The following is a 24,009-nucleotide window of genomic DNA, read 5'->3' as shown; positions in this document are numbered from 1 at the left end:
GTTTTCAAAAAACTGTTAGGATTTAGGAGACATTTTGTAGAATCGGAACCTTAGGCCTTAATGGGTTAAAGTACAACAGTACGAACAAAATCAAAGTGACTTCATAATAATGAAGTGTGTGTTTGCGTGCGTGTGTGTGTCTGTGCGTGTGTGTGTGTGTGTAGCTCAGGCAGTGTATGGAGCATGTGTCCCAGCAGAGCGACAGTCATTACCAGAGGATTCTGACCAGTCTGGCTGAAGTGGCCACCACCAACGGACACAAACTCCTCAGGTAAACTAAAGCCTGTCGCATGTCGTCAGCGTTGCATTTATTATTATTCGTGTCAAATTAAGTAATATTGATAACCACCCGCCCCACCCTAACCTGTTGCCTAATCTTCATTGGCTCTCATGACATTCACTCACAGATGTCACTGCAAATGGCTAAACAATATCACTTCCTAATCGTTTAATAGTGTTATAGGCACAGCAAGGTGACACACACACACACACACACACACACACACACACCTTTTTTAACCCATTCAATCCGGGAACTCATCTGTGTCATTTTAGATGTTTTTGCTATACCCATTATTTTATATTTAGAATAGATGTAGACCTATTAGCCAGTGCAGAAACATAATTGCCTTGACATTAACGAGCGTCAACGAGCATCAGCTCGACACAGACACACACCTCCCCTCTGCAGTGCTCTAAAGTGACTGCTGTCTCATTTCTCTCCAAAAGCCCTTGATGGAATATGATTAAGGATTACTGTGATTATGGTAAACTCACATTTCATGTCGCACACACCATACCTGTAACTTTCACCAAGGCCCAAAAAAAAAAAATTGGAAAAAAACAAATCTGGTGCTCAAAAAAATTCTGGTGCTCAAACTTTTTCCATGTCAAGAGCGCCCAAAATTATATGTACAGATGTGCCACTTCAAAACTTCACACGTTACTGTTCTTTCCCTGAAAGTGCCCTGAAAATGCATTTTTCCTCCCTTTTCTGCCCTTAAAAATGCACTGTTTTGCCCCTGAAAAGAAGTTGTCACTACACACCCCCGTTTTTCCCTTCAACAGACATCCATATACATGAGAACAAAAGAATGTGTGTTGAAGAAGGTGTCAGACTCATTATGAGGCGAAAGGTGATTTGAAGAGGTCCTTGACCAGTTGCTCAAATTAATTAGCATCATAAAAGCAGTGATCATCAAAATAATTCAGCATTTTAAATGCCCTTCTTAGTCCCTCTTATTGCCCTGGGAATCCCCTGAAAATGTATTGTCTTGGCGATGGCAGGACATTTGAAGTTTTGAAATGGCACATCTGTATTTGCCGCAGACCCCCATCTCAAAATATTTTGTTCCAGGGACCCCCTCCAGAAGCACATATTGGAGTTAAAATTGTTTGCTTTAAAAACATATATATTCAAAACTTTGCACAAGTTTCCCACAAATCTTCTGAAAAATAGCATTTACAAGCTCATAGCGCAGCACTCAGTGCCGTGCTATGAGCTTGTAGATATGCTATTTTTGAACAGCCATGACTAGGCATGTCATAATAGGCAAACATTCAGTGAAAACATGAAATCTACAAGCTTGCGACGCATTGTGAGCTTGTAGATGGGATATTTTCAGCAAAAAAAGATTTGGTGTAGAGGGGAAAAAAAACAAAGCAGGGGACCAAGTATAGACTCCTGGGGGACCTCAGTCAACGAAGTATATACAGGTTTGTTTGTTTTGTTTTTTTCCTCCAGTCTCTCCAGCAGCTATGAAGCTCAGATGAAGAGTCTCCTGAGGATTGTGCGCATATTTTGCCACGTTTTCCGCCTGGGCCCGTCCTCTCCCAACAACAACGGGAACGACATGGGCTACAACGGGAACAAGACCCCACGCAGCCAGGTCTTTAAGGTTAGTGGGAGGAGCTTACAAGCAGGCTGTACTTAACATGATTATGTGTTTATAAATATATGTGATAAGAACTTAGGTATATGAATGTATGGCTTAACACCCATTCAACCCGGGAACGCATCTGTGTCATTTTAAGATTTCTTTGAATATTCAAAAAATAGTAGATCTGCTATTTTAGAAAAATCTTGAAAATGTGTGCAAATCTTTGAATATATTAGGGCTGTCTCCTAAAAGTCGACGCGTCGAGCGAGGAGCCTGACGTCGACTCGCATTCCTTGAGAAAACAAAAGTCGACTTTAACGCAGGGTTTAACGCAGAGTCGACAGAGTTTTATAAGATTGTTTTTTTTTGTGTGTGTGTGTGTGGGGGGGGGGGGGGGGGGGGCATGCGCTGCAAACTAGCAGGAGAAGCAGGCGTTGCAAGAAGTGGAGGAGGAGTGGTTATATCGCAGGTGGAAAGGGAAAGCAAAAGTGAAAACAACAAGTTTGGAAGCATTTCGAGGTTATGAAGGACACAGACCCTAAAAAGTCCAGCGTTTACTCTTTAAAGCAGCTAGCACTTGCTGCTCGCGCACCCCCCCCCCCAAGGTTTTTGTTTTACCTTATAAAACGACTCCGTCTACTCTGCTTTAAACCCGCGACTCTGAGTCGACTCAATAAATCCTGAGTCAGGGGCAGCCCTAGAATATATATATTTTTTAAAGCGAACATTTATAACTCAAATCTTTGCTTCTGGGGGGGGGGGTGCTATATCAGTGATGCTCCAACTTTTCTATGTCAAGGACCACCCAAAATGGTATGTATCTGGCCACGGACCCCCATCTCAAAATACGTTGTTCCAGGGACCCCCCCAGAAGCACAGATCGGAGTTGAAAATGTTCGCTTTAAAACATATATAATATACTCAAAGTTTTGCACACATTTTCCAAGATTTTTCAAAAAATAGCAGATCTACAAGCTCATAGCGCGGCACTCGGTGCCGTGCTATGAGCTTGTATATCTGCTATTTTTTAAATAGCCAAAGACATCTTAAAAATGACACCGATGCGTTCCCGGTCTTAATGGATGAATTGGTTAAATACAGAGGGGTTCTTGGCTGAGGTACGTGTGAAGCTTTTTTGTGATATTGAGGGATATTATTGTCCCTCAATAGTTCTAGTGCAGTTCTAGTACAGTAGTACAATCTACTCACCTGCAATGTAGAGCAAGGCTGTAAGAACTGTTTGAGGCGAGCCAGAGAATTGCATTGAAAAAAGGAACTGATTGCCCTAGTTAGTTGGTCTCACACGCCTCGTGTCACTGATGAGATACAGATTGGAGCGCCGCTGAGAACCGCTAAACGCTCACCCCCTTTAAATCATGCATACGGTATTCAATTAGCGCACAACAGTGGCGGTTAAAGTACTCCCATTTTTTACTTAAAAGTATCAATTCTGTAATGTAGAAATACTAAGTAAAAGTCCAGAATTCAGAGTAAAAGTACAAAAGTATTGACATAAAAATATACTTAAAGTACCAAAAGTAAAAGTACCCATCATGCACAATGTCCCTTTTCACAAGTTTTAATATGTATAAAAAAACCTTTGAAAGTAATTATAGGGCTCAAGTGGTCAAATGTATGTTTTACAAAGTAACTAGTATAGAAAGTTTCCAATAATTGTAGTGGAGTAAAAAGTGCAATATTTTCCTCTGAGTTGTAGTGGGAGTTGAAGTAAAAGTATTGACAATTGGAAATACTCCAGTAAAGTAAAAAATACCTAAAACAAAAGTACAGTACTTGAGTGCATGTACCACTGCGCTCACCCCCTGTTAATCATACGTATTCAATTAGCTCACAATCACGGCAGAGATCGACTAGAAATAATTACGAACGCTGCACGTTGCACAAGGAACAACGTGACCTTGATTCCAACGGCGACGCTAACGAGAATTAAACTGGCATATTTTCCAAAGAATCTTAAGTACTTATTGCTGTTATGTTTTTTTTCCTTTCTTTTTTGGAGTAGGGCCCTCTCTCTGCAAACAACGTTTGTTTTAACTTGCTTGAAATAAATAGCAGTCGCAGATGGGTGCTGCTCGCCAGACAGGAAGACCCGATGAACACACACTTATTCATTACAGACAAACTGATCTGCAACTATCCCAAATAAATGTCCTGATGTGGTACAGATTGCTGTTACTCCAAGCAGTGAATAACATCGGTGTCATTTTAGATTTTAACTACTTTAACCATTATTTTATACTTTGGCTATTCAAAAATAGCAGATATACAAGCTCATAGCACTGCACTGAGTGCTATGCTACAAGCTTGTAGATCTGCTATTTTGGGAAAAATCGTTAAAATCTGTGCAACTCTTTGAATATATGTATTCTTTAAGTGAACATGTTTAATTCAAATCTTTGCCTCCGGGTGTCCCCTGGAACTGAATATTTTGAGATGGGGGTCAAATACATATCATTTTGGGTGGTACATGACGTGAAAGAGTTTGAGAACCACTTATATTATAGCGACATACGTTTTTTTCAGAAAACTGTTAGGATTTAGAAGATCATTTGTAGAATCGGCCTCGGGTCTTTTAAAAATGTGCACACATTTTCACGTTTTTTCAAAAATAGCAGATCTACAAGCTCATGGCGCGGCACTCGGTGCCGCGCCATGAGCTTGTATATCTGCTATTTTTTTTATAGCCAAAGAAATCTAAAATGACACGGATACGTTCGCGGATTGAATGGGTTAAAAGATGTTCATCTCACCACAGCTCACATAACAACGAGGGGAAATAGTTGCTGCTGGGATTGTACTCGGCTCACCTTTTTATCTTTCCAATTCAAAACGAATGACAACAAGAACTCATTTCATTGGCGATGCAGATGCGTGCGAGACACCTGCATGCGCCACAGGCCGAGAGGGCACCAGAGAGGGACCACCAGAGTACTTGGAGCGATAATGATGCCCTAGATGTGAGTTGTATAGATATTAGATGACACGACTTATTAGGAAGCTCATGATCTTGCAAAAAAAACAATTGTCAACTTTTGGTGATTTTTGAAGAGTGAAATCCCTATAAGTTGTTATGACACCTCAAGAGAGTTATGAGTTTAAGGTTGTGTTTTAAAATGCATATTGCACTGGCCGTGAATCTAACCCGCATGCAATTAAAGGGATAGTTCACGCCAAAAAAATACTTTTTTTAGTTACTTGAATTCATGGATATCTTGTAGTTTTTGTCGCATTTGAGGCAGCTGTTCCGGTAGGAGACACAAAGGAGACACTTTGAGTCTCTTACCGGAACTGCTGCCGGTCATCAAATTATTGGCTTAGGAATGCGACAAAAACTAAAAAAATCACACCCTGTGTGAAGGAAGCGGTGCCTTTGGGGCGGGCCTTAACTCATTTCAGTTCGTCCCTATTGGTGGTCTGAGTCCACTTACCAAATTTGTACTTGGTAGCATGCTGCAAACTGGAATGATGGCTGTTTAAAGCCCAGCCAATGGGCAGACAGAGGGGGCGGGGCTTAAGTAATGACAGTTAGTCCCTATTGCTGGCTTTAGTCCATGTACAAAATTTGTACTCCACTAGAAGTTCGGGCCGCTACGCGGCCCGAACGTCTAGCGTGACGCGTCGTTCACTTTGCAGTGCCACCTTACAGGCACCTCACAGTGTGAGAGAGAGTTTTGTGCTCTCCTAAATCCACGGCAGGCTTTGAAAGTACCCACTTCAGAAAGAGGTGACGTGCATCACCTCTCCAATGACCAAAACCCACTTTGTGATTACTCAGACCTGGTATGGCAGACCTGTGGGGAGTGTGCAGTGGTGTACAATGTGAAAAGATAGTTGAAATCGCAGGAGATGAAGTTAGCAGTTTATTTGTGTAAAGGGTCGTCGGCGTGGGTTGTGTTGAGGATGGAAGCCGTCGAACTGGTGCATCCTACCTATTTATAGGTAGGATGTGATGTCATGCTGTCGTGAGATTACGTCACACTGGCGTGTCTCATCGTGATGTCACGACCGTGATGTCATATGACGTCACAATTCAAATTGTATATATAGATAGATAGCATGCTGCGAACTTGAGTTATGGCTGTTTGAAGGCCAGCCAATGGGAAGACAGAGGGGGCGGGGCTTCAGCAATTCATGCTGGTCCCTATTGGTGGTCTAAGTCCACATACCAAATGTGGACTTGGTGGCATGCTGCAAACTGGAGTTATAGCTGTTTAAAATCCCGTGCTCATCCCGTGCTCATACGGGCGCTGGGGGTCCCTGGACCCCTCTTTGATAACGTCATCAATTCATGCTCGTCCCTATTGGTGGTCTAAGTCCACATACCAAATTTGGACTTGGTGGCTTGCTGCAAACTGAAGTTATAGCTGTTTGCTTCTTTGCCGTGCTCATCCCGTGCTCAAACAAACGGCCCGTGCTCAAACAAACGGACACGCAGACAGAGTCAAACGTAGAGCGGTTGGCACCGCTAAAAATATCCATGAATTCAAGTTTCCATGGGATGACTAATCGATAGAGAAAATATTTTTTTTGGTGAACTATCCCTTTTTTAAAATTATTATTATAATTTTATCCAACAATTTTGTAACCCTATTTTTCACCCAGTGCCAATGCCTAAGCTTGTAATCCTGGGCGCTACTCTCCCTCTGCCAGCCTGGGCACAGCCTCGAATTGAGCTCATGCTTGGGTGAACTATCCCCTTTAAGATTCTCCTTCTTCTTCTTCTTTTTCCCCCCCGGTGATGATGATGATGATATGACACATTGTGCTGTGCTTGGATGATGATTTTGTTTTAAATGATTGCCAGCGTCAGCGCTGTGGTGAGGGTTGTGCACAGACATCTTATCTCCATGGGGGTGTGATTGTTTGACAACTTGATTTGCATGAATAGCTTAGTCAATGAGACACTAACCATCTGTGCGGAAGCAAGCGAAGTGGAAAGAATGAGACCTTCCTCCTCGGCTATTTACATTAAATGGGTCACTCTCTGTCTGTCTGTCTGTCTTTTCTCTTGTCTCTCTGTAATTCACCGTTTCTCACTCACACAATCTGTCTCCCAGTCTCTCTCTCTCTCTCTCTCTCTCTCCCTCTCTTCACGTTTAATTAGAGGCAGACGGATATGTCGGCCATTATTTCACTTTTTTTTAATGATATCAGTATGATTGATTGAATTTTGATTGATTGAATATTTTATTAGGCAAAAAATGTAAAACAACACATTTACATTTAAAAAACTTTGTCTAACAGGTCCGTTCATAAAAGTCCTTGCGGACTTGTTTCCAATGAGGGCCTTGGTATTCAATTCATAGACGATTCATGGCCAATTTATTTTTAACCACTTCCAACCTGGCCTCCTAAAGAAAGATTTCAACGATTAAAAAAAAATAGCAGCTCTGCAAGGTCGCAACGTATCGCAATGCGTCACGCTGTGAACTTGTAGATCGGCCATGAATTCGTCCATGAATATATCCATGAATTCGAGTCTCCGTGGGGTAACTAATCGATAGAAAAAAAGTATGTCTGTAGGTGAACTATCCCGTTAACCCTTTAAGACCTGGAATGCATCTGTATCATTTTAGATTTCTTTGGCTATTGAAAAATAGCAGATATCTGCTTTTTTTTTCAAATCGTGAAAATGTGTGCAAACCTTTGAATATATATATATTTTTAAGACATTTTTAGAATCGGCCTCAGGTCTCAATGGGTTAAGTGGTTAAATAGATATTTTTTTAAGACATTTTTAGAATCGGCCTCAGGCCTCAATTGGTTAAGTGGTTAAATAAAACAACGTTCAGTTCATCAAAAATCTGTCAGAAGATCGATAATCAGACTCTCCAAATTCCGGATCAGCATCGTCGGAACCTAAAAAAACATCTGGCATGGGGTCCGGTCCATGGGGTCCGGTCCATGGGGTCCGGTCCGGTCCGGTGGGGGCTCTAAATGTCTCCATGTGTTGCGTTCCCTCCTCACAGCCCTTGGAGCTGCTGTGGCACTCCCTGGACGAGTGGCTGGTCCTCATCTCCACTGAGCTGGACCGCAGCAGCCAGGACCCCTGCTCCCCCCCGTCGTCCGGGAGCGAGATCGCCTCCCTCCTCCTCAAGCAGCGGGGGGCGGGAGGAGGAGGAGGAGGAGGAGACCCCGCCTCCTCCTCCTCCTCCTCGGTGCTGCCGGGGGCTCCTCCCCTTCCGGGGGCTCCTCCTCCTCCTCCCCTGCCCGCCGGCGCCATGCTGCCGGCCTCGCTGGACCCACAGGTAGGGCTGTGGTCACGATGATGACCTTTAAGTTGGCGTTTAATTGTCAAACCAATAATTGCGATTTAATGATTTTAATTGTGTTTTTTTGCCATTGAACATTGGAACATAATACAAATAACATTTCTGTTTGCCTTGCCAAACATTGCACAGGGCAGATATGACGAATTACATATTTAATACTTAATTATATATTTTTTATAGCGGAAATAGCTGCTCTACAAGCTTACAACGTGTCACAAAGTGACGCGTTGTAAGCTTGTAGAGCAGCTATTTCTGCCGTTTTTTTTTATTTGAAATTTTATGAAAATGTTTCAACATGGATCCGATTATCTCAAATAATTGCGATTAGACGATGACGTAATAACTGTGACCAGCGTTGCCAGATTCTGTGAGAGAAACAAGCAACCAGGTCTAGGAAAACCAGCCAAAAAGGAAGCGACTATGGGCCACATGTGCACTTTAACATATACATCAGCTATTTGAAAATAGCCGATCTACAAGCTCACAACGCGTCGCATCGCGACGCGTTGTGAGCTTGTAGATCGGCTATTTTCAAATAAAATCTTGCGGGGAAATTATAATAAGCAGATCTGGCAACCCCTGATTGTGACAGGCCTGCCCTCCGCAGGCGGCGGGGGAAACGGTCGAGGTGTACGGCGACGGAGAGGATGTGATCTCCATGACGGCCAGTCGCCTCAGCGCCGTCATCCAGGCCTTCTACATGTGCTGCTCCTGTCAGATGCCACAAGGGTGAGGAATCCATCTTTGTTTCTTTGTGCACGGTTCTGTAAAGAGGCCAGCCAGCCGACTAGACATGGGTCTGTCCGTCTGTCTGGGAGTCTTATGTCTGTTTGTGTGTAATGTGTACTTCTCCTCCTGTTTTCGCTCTACGCTAAATATCTTTGTCGAAAATAGCCTATCCACAAGCTCACAAAGCATCGCGTTGCAACGTGTTGTGAGCGTGTAGATATTACTATTTATGTTAGCCCCAGAATAATAATAAAGTTCCAGACTAATATTGACAAAGTGATATTAGTCTGGCCATGCATTACATTACATTACAGTCATTTAGCAAGCGCTTTTATCCAAAGCGACTTACAATAAGTGCATTCAACATAGGTTGGCAAGAAAACTACTAATCACCAGAAGTCTTAAGTGCATTCTCTTCTAAAACAAGCAACTAAGAGTGTACAGTACCTAGCACTAAGGTAAAAGTGCAATATATCAGCTACCTACTTTCTTAAACAGATGAGACAAAGAAGGAAAATCAAATGAGCAAGAGCTAAAACAAATAAGTGTATCAAATAAACAATATCTAATAAAACAAGAGCTCGTACAAATAATTGACAACAAGTAGGCAAGGCTAAGAGGTAGGGTGAGGGTAGTGTTTCCTGAAGAAACACTACCATGCCAGGCTAGTGAGGAGCCCCCACTGGGAGGATTTAGAGCCTTTTTTCCTACTGCTTCCACCTAACACTCCCTGCTCACAGGTACCGCCCTCCAGCCCGTAGGATTACATGGGCCAATAGGCTCTATGCACAGCAGCCATATTGGGAATGAATTGCTTTCCTTACTTCCTTCACAGGTGTTGCCAATAATACTAATTAAGGCTCTGTTCCATTTAGTGTGGCACAGTGGTTGTCTTATTTTCAAGGACCCCCATAACTCTGAGAGTGTACAAATGGAACCAAATGGACCCTTACGGGTCCATTTGGTTCCATTTGTACACCACAGTGTATTCGAACGAACCTGTACAACCTCCGTGGTGGTGGGCAGGCATTTTACCACTGTGCCACCCGCTTGAAATGGGTAGGGGAGGGGGTGACCTGCAACTCAGGTCCCTGTCTGACTGGGAACTGAGGATGTGTTTTATGGAGCCAGGCAGAAGCAGAAGTGAGAGGGAGTCAGCGTAGGACGGGAGGCACAGCAGTAGTTCAATCATAGGCCAGCAGGGGGCAATGTGCGGTTCTGGAGGTGACAAATGATGTAGCAGAGACTTGTTGTGAAATGTGTGAAGCTCTTGTTTGGAAAAGAAGAAACATAATATATACTGGGAGGGCATAGACGTACATGATGGAGAATGTTATTCAGAACATATTACTATACTTTCTACTGCTGTGACTCTTGGAGAGAGGAAATCATTCGTTTTATTTATCCAACTGATTTTTGTGTCCCTTCAGTTCTAGAGTCGGGACCAACGTTTGCTAGCTTTCACTTTTATCTCAAAAGGAATGTCAGGCTTTATCTGCAAACGATAGTTCTGTACGTGAACTAGGGCGTACGTGATTGGTCTACTTTTGAGAGTACATACTTACATATACGTATGTACATACAGACTTGACAAACAAACCCTGTTCTAGAAAGCTACCCCGGTCGTGTGAATTTACTTTATCTGACGAAGACACATGATAATGTGAATTCACGCTACCGGGATGGTTTACCAGGTTAAGTATTGAGTACTTGTGATGACTTTTCTCACTTTCCTGATTCTAATGTGTTCATACACTGTCCGCCCTATTCTGAGGCACCTCCGCCAGCCGCAACCCTACCCTAGACCCGTTAAATACGGATAATGGAGCTGCGCTGCCCCAATATGTTATTCTAGCACCGGCGCTACCCGTCACCCATTATGCCGACACCGCTATTTGCGCGTGGAGGCGTGCCCGTGGGCGTGTTGTTGCTATATCCCCCACGTTGCCATTCTGCAGACACACATGGGCACGGCTTTAGGGGGGGGGGGGATAGTGGATTCTAAAACCACCCGCCAAGTGCACGCAGACACTGCAATGGCTTTGTGTGTTGGACCATGAGCCGTGTTGCCAGCCTTGGCTAGAAATAAGCAACCACAGGTCTATGAAAACAAAAAGAAGCGACTATAAGGCCACATGAGCACTTCAAACTAGCTTTCATAGCCCCTAAATATTTCAGCCTGGCTCGACTAATAATTGACAAATTAGGGCCAGACCAGCCCGTCAGTCATTTTTCTAAAGAAGGCTTTTTTTCTCATTAAATCTTGGTAATTCGTTCAGAACAGGAGTCATTCTACCCTATTCTAACAGTCTATATTTTTATTTAAAAAAACGGCATGGAGCAAATAGGCTATATAAATATATAAACTGCCCCTATAACCATTTAAAAAAATATATTCGTTATTCTATGAAATATATTTTAAATTGAGATATTTTCATTTTTTCCATATTGCGCTGCGTGGAGATTAATTAGCTGCCAGCTGTGTAAGAATAGTATAAATATTTTAAATGGCTTTCATGTACTCTTGGGGATCTGACAGACTAATACAGGTTGCTTATTGGGAACACAATATGCTACAAATTAATTAATATATGAATTTATTTGGATTAAAAAAAAGACCCAAAGCCCAACACATTTGGACCCAGCCCAGCCCGTCACTTAATTGCTGCGTGCAGCCTTTTTTTTCTCATTACATCTTGGTAATTCGTTAAGAACAGGAGTCATTCTACCCTATTCCAACAGTCTATATAAAATAAAAAAAAACAGCTTGCAGCAAATAGGGCTATAAATATATACAATTAGGTAGGGGTGTGTGTGGATATTCTATTTAACAGGGCTGCCCCTATAACCATTTTCAAAATGATATTCGGTTATTTGTTTTTTACATATTGCTGTCATGTTTAGTTTAGTTTAGTTTAGTTTAATTTAGCTTGCTATAACAAATATAGAAACAATACATATTACATGACAAATTGCTGCGCAAAGAAAGGAAGAAGCCGGCTGGCTTATTTGGAATCCTTATTTGGAAGTCATTAAACAACAGCATTAAAAGTTCAATAAGAACAATACAAAATAATACAAGTTTCCAAGGTAAGGAATAAATGAGATATTGTTTTAAATGTTTCTTAAATATTGGGAAGGATAGAGACTTGAGTGATGCATAGCTCCACAACTGAGGGCCTCTAAATGTGATGAAATACTGTAGTAAGACAAAAAGGTAAATTAAAATCATCTCTTTGGCTTGAGGGGTAGGAGTGAAAAAAAAACCTCTTTGGAATGATAAGTAGTTTAGTTAGATATGTAGCTTCATCGCGCAATCCAATACTCCTCTTTACACACATCAGTTTTATTCATCGTTTATGCAGGACATAATCAACTGATTACAAAAATATAGAATTCTCTCTAATCAGTAATATGTAGGTGATATTTATGTCTATCAAATGTGGTTTTACTGAAAGGCAATCTTCGACTTAGAAACGAAACATTGTGTGTGTGTGCCCCATGTTAAATCCCCTCAGTGTGGCTGTAGAGCGCAAGTTGGAACTTGTAATTAATACGGGGCAAAATAAGCAGTACAAAATAATTTGGATTACTTTGTTTGATGGGAAAGAGTTGTGATGGAGAAATCACATCCAATATAAAGACCTGGATCGTGAATCACCCTGCCTGTATGCTCCAGTCATTTGAAGAAATAATCCAACGTTTATTTTGAGGTGAGGAAGACATGAAGAAAGCTTTTCAATCTTAATAGTTTGTCTGAATATCCAGTCTAAATGTCACGTTATGTTTTAAACTTTATGAGGGGCCCTGACTTGCGCTGCTGTGTGACAAGACATCTGATTGATTTGACCTACTTTTGCGCAATGGTGATGTAATTAATTATTTGGGAGCAGGTGTGTAAGATTCCAATAGTATACATATTTTAAATTGCTTTCATATACTATTCTGAATCTGACTAATATGACACTAACATGAAGTTGCTTATTGTGAACACAATAGGCTACACATTAATTAATATAACATTTTATTTGGATTAAATTAAATAAAATAAGTTGTATTTTGTTGCCTAGCCCAGCCCAACCCAAAGCCCGACAAATAAGTGACCAAGTGGACCCAGCAGGAAAACAAGCCCAATGTGGCTTATAATTATCAGACCAGGCAACAGTGGCTAGAGCACATATTGGATCGGGGATGACGGCTAGCGCAGTCTTCTCTTAAAGGCAATGGCTTCTGGCACGGTGATTGGTTTTATCAATGTAACGCCCAAACCACACCTATGCATAATGTAAGGGGTAGCGCAGGTGTTTTGCGGGTGAGGGAGGTGGCAGAGAATACCGAATTTTGCGGGGGAACGCCTCTTGCCTAGTCCTAAATCAGTAATTAGCGGTTTGTTAAAATTTCAGGCAGAATAGAGCCCTGTGTCTCTCCAGCACCACCTACTGTCCATAATTACAGTTAATGACAATAGATCATCACAGTAGTCTATATTTGTCTGTAATTAAATGTTTCGGTGAATTGAGTGCAAAGGACCCCAATGGAAACATCTTTCTTGGGTTTAAAATCCTCTTAGTAGACCTTGTATTTAACTGTACTTTCCTGTGTTTGTTTTTTTACAAACTGCTAATAAATGATTCAATCAATCAATCAGAGACGCTTAACTCAGACTGAATTAAACTGTTTATTGGCAGTTAAAGTTAGTTCTAGCTCTTGGTCTTGGCTTTTCAGCTGCCCTCTGGATAACCGGCGGTCAGGTCTCTCTTCATAAGCCAGTATAAATGTTTAACATGGAATGGCTGTCAAACGTGTGCAGATGAGTGAGTCAGCGTTGCATTCAGCATCCCTGCAGAAAAGAGTGCTGTTTTGATAAAACTATAGGTTTGGCCCTTTAGCTCCTCCCTTTTTTATTTTCTCACTCTCCTCTCTCTCTCTCTCTCCCTTGTCTACTGTGTTTTCCCCTCTTTCCTCATCTAGGATGACATCGCCGCGATTTATCGAGTTTGTCTGCAAGCATGACGAGGTGCTCAAATGTTTTGTAACCAGGTGAGTCGATATGGCGCTCCGCCAGATATCAACCTCCTCATTTAGTACCCGGAGACTCCATATTGATTGAGCTACTCCTCCTCTGTTTGCTTTTCTCTCTGCCTCTCTCTCTCTCTCTCTCTCTCTCTCTCTTTCTTTTTAATCAAACTTTTAGTCTGTCTTTCATAAGGTCTGGCACGATCATGATTCATATAATCATGATAATTGTGATTAACGATTTAATTGAGTTTTTGGTATTGAACATTGGAACATAAATAGAAATTAAAATTCTCTTTGTCTGTTAGGCTTTTTACACAGAAATTGCATAAGGCAGATATGACAAATGACTTGTACACAAACGATATCGGTGTATTTCTTTGATGTTGTAACGACATTTGATTGTGTGTATTTTTTGCATGTGTGTATTTTTGCATAATTATTTGCCTTAGCCTAGGCCGGGATTCGGTCATTTGTGATGTTTATTCTTCCTATAACTGTATCTCACAGTATGTCTCTGTATCTGTCCCTTAATGAGCCAAATATGCCTTAATACATTATAATTGTCCTCTATAACTAAAATGTAAACCTTAAATATTTTATTTATTTTAGAAATAGTTAATCTTTCACTCAATAGGGGCAATGCCCGTCGCAAGTTGATGATGTCATTTGTCCATGTTTTGTCTAGCCCTATGGAATTCATGGAATGCATGTGAAAATAAAAACCAACTTAATACTTCCTAAGGTTAATATGAGCATCAAATAGATATTTTAAACATGTTTCTTTTTGCACATGCATTCCATTGGGCTAGACCACACATGGACACATGACATCATCAACTTGTGACAGGCATTGCCCTGCTTGAGTAAAAGATGAACTGTTTCTAAAATAAATGAAATATTTTTGTTATAGAGGGCAATTATAATGTAATAAGGCATAGTTGGCTTATTAGCAAGGGATCCTTTTAACTGCCGTGCTGCCTCTGGCGCCTGAATATCCGCCGCGAGGATCAATAATGGTCTATCTATATGATTGACAATGACCAGTTATAATCAGACCTAGTTTTTATCTGACTTCACTCTCTCTCTCTCTCTCTGTGTGTCTGTGCCAGGAATCCAAAGATCATCTTTAATCACTTCCACTTCCTTCTAGAATGTCCAGAGCTCATGTCACGCTTCATGCACATCATTAAGGGCCAGGTGAGACTGTGTGATAGCCTGGGCCATATGATTTCAATTCTTTTCTGACTTTTGCCTCGATTACTATTAATGAAATACTACAAAAAACATTACAAAACATATAGTGAAAATAGTCATTTTCGCTACTTTGCCTCGACAGTGTCACACAACAAAGTATAAAAATTGGGTATTAACTCATTGACTGCCATTGACAAATATTTACCCTCAGACATTTACATCTTGTTTGAAAAAACAGACTGTTCTGAAAAACTCTGGTAGTGAATGAGTTAATTTATGGAAAAAACAACAACATAAAAATATGGAGATACAGGGTTTCTGCCCGACTGAAAAGATTATGCATGCTATCCCCGACCTATGTTTCTGTGTCTCCATAATACTGTAACTCTCCTAAAGCCCCATCATACTCGGTCGCGTGCCCGTGTCGAGCACCAAAGAATAGCTGATCTACAAGCTCACAACCTGTCGTGTCGTGCTGCAACGCGTCGTGAGCGTGTGTAGATCTGCTACTACGCGACACCGGTGCCAACCAAGTACAAATCCAAGACTGGAGTGACTTTAAGAGTGACTTTGAGACACGACGTGTCTACATGGCGGGTTCGTTTAACAGCATTATTTCCGAGGCGATAACACTTCTCCTCTTAAGTTCCCGTTTTACACGGCTCCATAAATTTTAAGTGCTCCCGCTCCGAGTGGGTTGCGGTGGCGCTTCGCTCGCTCCCATTGTGTTCAGTATTCATATTTGAGCTGCGGCGTGCGAGCCTCGTTACCCGTGGATTATGACCCACCTGGGAGAGGCCCCTTGTTTTAACCCATTAAGACCGGGAACGCATCTGTGTGTCATTTTTTAGATTGCTTTGGCTATTCAAAAATAGCAGATCTACAAGCTCATAGTGCGGCACCGAGTGCCGCGCTATGAGCTTGTAGATCTGCTATTTTTGAAAAATCGTGAGAACTGTGTGCAAATCTTATATATTGTATTTTTTTTTTTTTAAAGCAAACATTTGTAACTCAAATGTTTGCTTCTGGGGATTCTACAAATGTCTTCTAAATCCTAACAGTTTAAAAAAAAAACGTATGTTTTTATATCAGTGGTTCTCAAACTTTTTTCATGTCAAGGACCCCCAGAATTATATGTATTTATCCGCGAAATATTTTGTTCCAGGGACCCCCCTAGAAGCAAAGATTTGAGTTACAAAATATTCGCTTTAAAAAAATATATAAAGATTTGCTCAAATGTTCACGATTGAAATAATAAATTGCAGATCTACAAGCTCATAGCGCGGCACTCGGTGCTATGAGCTTGTAGATCTGCTATTTTTGAATAGCCAAAAGAAATCTAAAAATGACACACAGATGCGTTCCCGGTCTTAAAGGGTTAATTACAGACTCTAACCTGCCCAATTCCATTTCATCTGCCAGATTCGTCTTCTCTCTCCCGCTATGCCCCCAGGGAGGGAAGCGCAAATTTTCTCTCTCTCTCTCTCTCTCTTTCACGCTCTCTCTCTCCTCTCGTCCCCTTGCCCAGCCTCCTTTGCATAGAGAACAAAGGCATATATTATGCAAATAGACGCCTGGTCTACCTCTCTGCATTACAGAGGAGTTCGTTTCAACGCTGGAGGCTTTGGAGTTTGGAGCCATTGGTTATTGTAGTCCAAAATAAAAAAGGGGGGAGGGGGGTGTAATTAGTTTTATGGCTCTAAGAGAACCTTACCGTGCCTCGTAACGTTTTTCACAGGTTCTGGATTTGTTTCCAATACGTTATGGCTCGGTTTCAGATACGGTTCTCGGAACCCAATTTAGCAGTGGTGGAAAAAGTACTTGCATGTTTTACTCAGTAGTAAAAGAATTCCGGAATTCAAAATGTACTTGAGTAAAAGTATAAACGTATTGGCATCAAAATGTACTTACATTACCAAGAGTAAAAGTACTCATTATGCATAATGTCCCATTTCAAGTTTTCAAATGTATACACACATTTAGAAAATAGCAGATCTACAAGCTCACAATGTGTCGCGAGTAAAAGTACAATATTATCTATCTATTATCTATCTACTCCACTACATTTGAGATGTAGTGGAGTAGAAGTAAAAGTACAGAAAATTGGAAATGCTCAAGTAAAGTAAAAGATACCTACAAAATTGTACTCAAGTACAGTACTTGAGTGAATGTACTTAGTTACTTTACACCACTGCAATTTAGAGCCCTGCTCAAGATGTGGTAATCCTAACCCTGCAGTAGTGGGAACCCACAACTCATCACTTATATAGCTATATCTACAAGCTCACAAAGTTCCAACTTTATGGAAGGTTCTGGGTTACCCTTCGTAGTGGAAAAGGGCCGTTATCATAAAGTGCTGCGCTGCGTGGGTCTGAGGAAGTGTGTTTTTTTTTTTCATCCGCAGCCCTTCAAGGATCGCTGCGAGTGGTTCTATGAGCACCTGTTGGCCGGCCAGCCCGACTCCGACATGGTCCACCGACCGGTCAACGAGAACGACATCCTGCTCATCCACAGAGGTACCGACTGACGCAGAGACCCTGCCCTTCTCTGTCCTTCACTCCATCTTCCATCTTCCTCTCATTCATTACCTCAGAGAACTTAACATTTTTTTAAAGATATTTCTTTGGCATTTTTATACCTTTTAGTTCTTAGACCTGTGGTTCTCAAACTGTTTCATGGGAAGGACCCCCCCGAATCAATTTGTGTTTGGCCACAGACGGACCCCATCCCAGAATATCTTGTGCCAGAAAAATGCAAGCCTTTGTGGACCTGTAGATTGGCTTGGATTTTTGAAAATGTGTGCAAATCTTTGAATATATATATTCTTAAAGCGAGCATTTGTAAAATATTTTGTTCCAGGGACCTCCTCCAGAAGCAAAGATTTGAGTTAAAATGTTCGCTTTGAACTATATATATATATTCAAAGACTTGCACAAATTTTCAAAACTTTTCAAAAATAGCAGATCTACAAGGTCGAGCTTGTATATCTGCTATTTTTGAATAGCCAAATTATAAAATAATGTTTATAGCTCAAATCTAAAATGACACAGATGCGTTCCCGGATTGAATGGGCTAAACCCTAACTGATTGTAATGCTATGATAACTAATTTTGCTGGGAACCCCCTGGAACCCCCGTCAAGTACCCCTGGTGAGGTCCCCAGACCCCACTTTGAGAACCACTGGTATAGAGAGACACAGGAACCCAAAGGGCAGAGTGAGAGGAGAGACATCTCGAGACAAGACTGGGAGTCGAACTCGGGTCCCCGTGGCTCTCAAGGAGCCCGCGTCCGCTGTGCCACCAGGCTGGGCCACCAGGCAGCCCAGAGCACATGGAACCTTTTTACCTTTTTGTGTCTCATTAACTGAACACCATTAAACTGAACTCCCATTGTTTTCCCTCATCAGCGCTAAACGCTAACTTCGTCCGTAACGTGACTTTATGTGCTACTACTTTAACTACTTTGGCTTCTGTGCTGCTTTAGTTAACCCATATAGACCGGGAACGGTCTAAATGTGTCATTTTAAGATTTCTTTAGCTATTCAAAAGTAGCAGATATACAAACTTGTAGATCTACTATATTTTGAAAAATCATGAAAAATGTCGCTAAATCTTTGAATATATTTTTAAAGCGAACATTTTTAACTCAAATCTTTGCTTTTGGGGGTCCCTGGAACAAAACATTTTGAGATGGGGGGTCCGCGGCCAAATACATATCTAAAAATGTTTGCTAAGTCCTGACAGTATGTTGCTATATCAGTGGTGCTCCAACTTTTCCATGTCAAGGACCACCAAAAATTATATATATTTGGCCACGTACCCCCATCTCAAAATATGTTGTTCCAGGGACCCCCAGAAGCACAGATCAGAGTTAAAAATGTTGGCTTTAAACACAATTTTCACTAATTAAAAAAAGATCTACAAGCTCATAGCGCGGCACTCGGTGCCGTGCTTTGAGCTTGTATATCTGCTATTTTTGAATAGCCAAAATGACACAGATGCATTCCCGGTCTGAATGGGTTAAATAAGAACTACTACATGCTGGATTGTATGCTTTTTTTTATTCCTTGTCTTGTTGTTTTGTCTTGTCATAATTAACAGACTCCATATTCAGGAGTAGCTGTGAAATGGTCTCCAAGTCCACCAATGAGAAACTCAAGCAAGGCATTGCCGTGCGCTTCCACGGCGAGGAGGGGATGGTGGGTGTCGCAAAAAAACAAAACAAAAGCAGAAAATAAAACGTAGTGGTTCTCAACCTTTTCAGGCCGTGACCCCCCAAAATAATCATATTTGAACTGGGGAGCCCCCACCCTGACAAGCACTTGGAATTGTAGGAGTTGAGGCATTACATTTAGTTTGACTCTGTTCCACAGATACATTTTGTGAAAATAGCTGATTGTGAGCTTGTAGATCAGCTACTTCTTTCTTATATTATTTGACAATTTGGCCAACGTTTGACCAGTTTTTTATAGTATAGTTTGTTGATTACTTTTGATGCAGTAATGGTCTTTTTTTCATTTCATTTCATTTTTGAAGGTATTAAAAAGCTCTGAAAAGCCCTTAAATTGTCCTTTACAGTCATCTGAGGACCACCCCACCCCTAGAATCATATGGGGACCCCCCCTGGAGGTCCCGACCCACAGGTTGAGAACCACTGCTGTAATAGATCTCGCTAGCAAAGCTTGCAGTTGTATCGTGAGGCAGACAAATTGTGTTTGTAGTCTTGTGTTGTGGCTGTTTGTCAGCTGGCTTGTTGCTGCTGCTAGTGCTTTTATTCTGGAGTCCACAGTCATGTCCTGCACAGAGCTGTCACCATCCTGACATTGTACTTGGCGGTTAATTTTAAATTCAAATAATTTCGATTTCATAGTGTTTTTTGGTGTTGGAACATGTCAAATAAAAATGACGTTTCTGTCAGCATTTCAGGCTTTTTAAAAAAAATGCACAGGGCAGATATGACAAATAACTTCAATATACAGTACAAAGAAATGACTCACAATGACTGATACCAGTAATTCAAATAAATAATGTACTATGGCCAAATTAGGCCATATTTAATACTTTTATACTAAATATATATAAACATATAAAAAAATAATAGTGGAAATAGCCGCTCAGCGCACCATATCGGGACACGTTATGAGTTTGTAGATTTGCTATTTTCACACATTCTGAAAATGTACGAAAATCTTTCAGCATGGAAACGATTATGATGATTTTCGTCTCTGTCGGGAGGAAACGTCATATGTCCAAAAAAACAAAAATGTTGCTTTTCAGGAATCAAATTCAAAAGCATCAAAAATAGCAGACCCACAAGCTCGAAACGTGTCGGTCCGCGCCACGTTTCGAGCTTGCGGATCTGCTACTTTTGATGCTTTTGTGTGACGCTGTAGTGTGATCAAGTAGAAGAAATCACGAAAAGTTAAAATATTGAGATAAGAGGTTTCTGCCCGACAGCAACGATATGCAAAATAATTGCGATTATCATGAATAATTGTGATCAGGTGATTATTATGTACTAATTGTGACAGGCTGTGTAACGTTGTGCATTTCCAGGGCCAGGGTGTTGTTCGGGAGTGGTTCGACATTCTGTCCAACGAGATCGTCAACCCAGACTATGGTCTCTTCACCCAGTCAGCTGATGGTACCATCAACCTCTTACTATGTTCACATTTCAATAAAGGAGAGATCAACACCACATTGATGCAAGCATAATGTTTGTTGAATAAAGTGCAGATTTTGTCGATTAGACACCATTAGCATTTCATGTAGATAGCTGATCGATAGGAGAGAGAACCCCCCCTTTGGAGTCTAGACGCTGGTGGTGAGGATGAACCACCTTCCGTTTCAGCTCCAGAACGTAACAAGGTGGAGCTGGGGATGGAGGTGGCTGTGCTCGGTCTCTGGCTGAAAAGAGAAGAGAATTTATTTTAATCAAATAATCAATTCTTTTGCTATTTTTGCACGACACCGTTGTACAACAAAGAATTAAATAAGACTTTTAATTGGTATTTATTATATAAAAATGTGCTTTCTCGATTATTCGACTATTCAAAAAGGCAATCGATAGAATAATCATACAGACGATAATTGACAGTTGCAGCCCTAATATGTTGATGATGATGAATATAATGCTGACCAGGATATGGGTGCTGGATGGTAATATGCGTTTTTTACTGACTGTGTGTGTGTGTGTGTGTTTGTGTGTGTGTGTGTGTGCGCGTGTGTGTGTGTGTGTGTGTGTGTGCGTGTGTGCGCGTGTGTGTGTGCGAATACTAGGTACCACCTTCCAGCCAAACAGCAACTCCTCTGTGAACCCGGACCACCTGAACTACTTCAGCTTTGCGGGTCAGATCCTGGGCCTGGCGCTGTACCACCGGCAGCTGGTCAACATCTACTTCACCCGCTCCTTCTACAAGCACATCCTGGGTCAGCATGGCACTGTTATAACCACTTAAGCCATTCAATCCGAGAAACGCATCTCTAGATTTCTTTGGCTATTCAAAAATAGCAGGTATACAAGCTCATAGCACCGCACTATGAGCTTGTAGATCTGCTATTTTTGAAAAATCGTGAAAATGTGTGCACATCTTTGAATATTTAAATGATATGTGATAATTCATTTAAAGTGAACATTTGTAAAATATTTGGTCCAGGGACCTCTAGAAGCAAAGATTTGAGTTACAAATGCTCGCCTTAAAAATATATATATATTCAAAGATTTGCACACATTTCTCATAGCGTGGCACTCAGTGTCAGGCTATGAGCTTGTATATAATGCTATTTTTGAATAGCCAAAGTATAAAATAATGGCTATAGCTAAAACTTAAAATGACAACGATGCTTTCCCGGATTGAATGGATAATAATAATGCTTATTTATAGAGAAACAACAAGGTTACAAAGTGCTTTACAAAACAAGATGAAACACAACATATAAAGGGCATTGCAGCGCTACAAAAAAAAAAAAACATTTCCATAAAATTACATTTTCAGAAGTAATTTAAAAGATGACACTGACTTTGCTTGCCTCAGAGCCTCAGGCAGGGCATTCCAGAGCCAGATAACCCCAAGGCGATGAGGAGAGTTTTTAGGGACAACCAAGAGAGCTCCACCTGAGGATCTAAGGCTGCAGACAGGCTCATAATGGTACCAGCAGAACTCAAATATAGCCAGGAGCCTGGCCTTGTATGGCTTTAAATGTCATCAGTAAAAGACTTAAAATCAATTCTGAAACCAACCGCCAGCCAGTGGAGAGAAGCCAGGGTGGGTGTAATGTGGTTCTTCTTAGAGTTGGTTAATACAACTTAGAGTTGGTTAATACAGTGCTTCTCAAACTTTATCATGTCAAGGACCCCTACATTGATTTCTATTTCACCACGGACCCCCATCTGAACATAAAAGAAGATTCTTTTAAAAAAATCTAAATGTTTCAAAAATAGTCGACCTACAAGATCACGACACATTGACGCATAAATAGCGTTTAAGGTATGAAGGATAACTGAAATAAATACATGTGAATACATGTTGAGGCCAGTGCGTGTGTCTTCTTACATTTAAAGATGGACATTGAAGTATGTCATACATTATGCAATGATGCGTCAGAAATAGAAAGGACAGCCAAGGACAAATCTGCATAATGTAGCAGCTGAGTTTTGCTCTAGTTAAAGACGGGAGGTACCTTCTTCCAGTGATGTGAAGTAACTAAGTACATTTTACTCAAGCACTGTACTTAAGTATTTTTGTGAGCTTGTAGATCTGCTATTTTCAAAAGACATGTTATACATTTGAAAACATGTGAAATGGGACATTCTGCATAATGAGTACTTTTACTTTCGGTACTTTAAGTACATTTTGATACCAACACTTTTGTACTTTTACTCAAGCAAATGTTTAATTCCGGACTTTAACTTGTAACAGAGTATTTCTACATTGCAGTATTGATACTTTTACTTAAGTAAAACATTTGAGTACTTTTTACACCACTGCCTTCTTTTTTTACTGAGCCGAGAGTATTTGCTTCCTGTGTTGATCATCAGGGATCCCGGTGAACTACCAGGACGTGTCGTCCATCGATCCGGAGTACGCCAAGAACCTGCAGTGGATCCTGGACAACGACATCAGTGACCTGGGCCTGGAGCTCACCTTCTCCGTGGAGACGGACGTGTTCGGGGCCATGGAGGAGATGCCGCTCAAACCTGGAGGAACCAGCATCCTGGTCACCCAGGACAACAAGGTCTCTGGTTCCTCATAAACAAACATTATGCTAGTGTAGGGTCAAGGGTTCCCAAACTTTTCAAGCCGCGGCCCCCCCCAAATAATCCTATTTGAACTGGGGACCCCCCAACATAATCTTATTTAAACTGGGGACCCCCCAAAATAATCCTATTTGAACTGGGGACCCCCCAAAATAATCATATTTGAACTGGGGACCCCCCAAAATAATCATATTAGAACTGGGGACCCCCCACCCTGATAAGCACTTGGAATTGTAGGAGTCGAGGCATTACATTTACTTTGTCTCGGTTCCACAGATAAATATGGTGAAAATAGCAGATCTACAAGCTCACAACGCCTCACGTTGTGAGCTTGTACATCTGCTATTTTCACAATTTGACAATTTGGCCAATGTTTGACCAGTTTGCATATATAGTTTGGTATTTAAAAGGTTTAAAAGTCCTTAAATTGTCACTTTACTGTGATCTGGGGACCCCCCCAAAATCAGTCCCGACCCACATGTTGAGAACCACTGGTGTAGAGCAAGGGTTCCCAAACTTTTCAAGCCACGACACCCCCAAAAATGATAATTTTTAAACTATTTTCACTATAGTTGTACAGCACTTTTGTACAATGAAATATAACACAGGGTTAAGTGTTTAATCAGACTTAATTGATT

General features: G+C 41.2%; 1 protein-coding gene across 3 annotated transcripts in view; it reads left to right on the top strand.

Moving 5' to 3' along the window:
* hace1 (HECT domain and ankyrin repeat containing E3 ubiquitin protein ligase 1) overlaps positions 1-24,009 on the top strand; it is a 51,800-nt gene that overhangs the window by 12,698 nt on the left and 15,093 nt on the right. The window contains exons 10-21 of one of the 3 annotated variants that reach the window (XM_084053772.1): positions 165-271; positions 1,745-1,898; positions 4,769-4,858; positions 7,871-8,149; positions 8,781-8,902; positions 13,874-13,942; positions 15,031-15,118; positions 17,520-17,631; positions 19,216-19,313; positions 20,671-20,758; positions 21,394-21,543; positions 23,153-23,349. In XM_084053772.1, coding sequence (XP_083909898.1) covers positions 165-271; positions 1,745-1,898; positions 4,769-4,858; positions 7,871-8,149; positions 8,781-8,902; positions 13,874-13,942; positions 15,031-15,118; positions 17,520-17,631; positions 19,216-19,313; positions 20,671-20,758; positions 21,394-21,543; positions 23,153-23,349 — 1,554 coding nt within the window. Of the gene's footprint in view, positions 1-164; positions 272-1,744; positions 1,899-4,768; positions 4,859-7,870; positions 8,150-8,765; positions 8,903-13,873; positions 13,943-15,030; positions 15,119-17,519; positions 17,632-19,215; positions 19,314-20,670; positions 20,759-21,393; positions 21,544-23,152; positions 23,350-24,009 lie in introns of all 3 variants that reach the window. The other 2 variants (XM_084053771.1, XM_084053773.1) reach the window with 2 other exon arrangements.

This window comes from Gymnoscopelus microlampas (assembly GCF_963454915.1).
Source record: "Gymnoscopelus microlampas genome assembly, chromosome: 3".
In the NCBI taxonomy this organism is placed as follows: domain Eukaryota; kingdom Metazoa; phylum Chordata; class Actinopteri; order Myctophiformes; family Myctophidae; genus Gymnoscopelus; species Gymnoscopelus microlampas.
The sequence above is the reverse complement of the archived record's forward strand: the minus strand, read 5'-3'. Positions and strand labels throughout refer to the sequence as shown.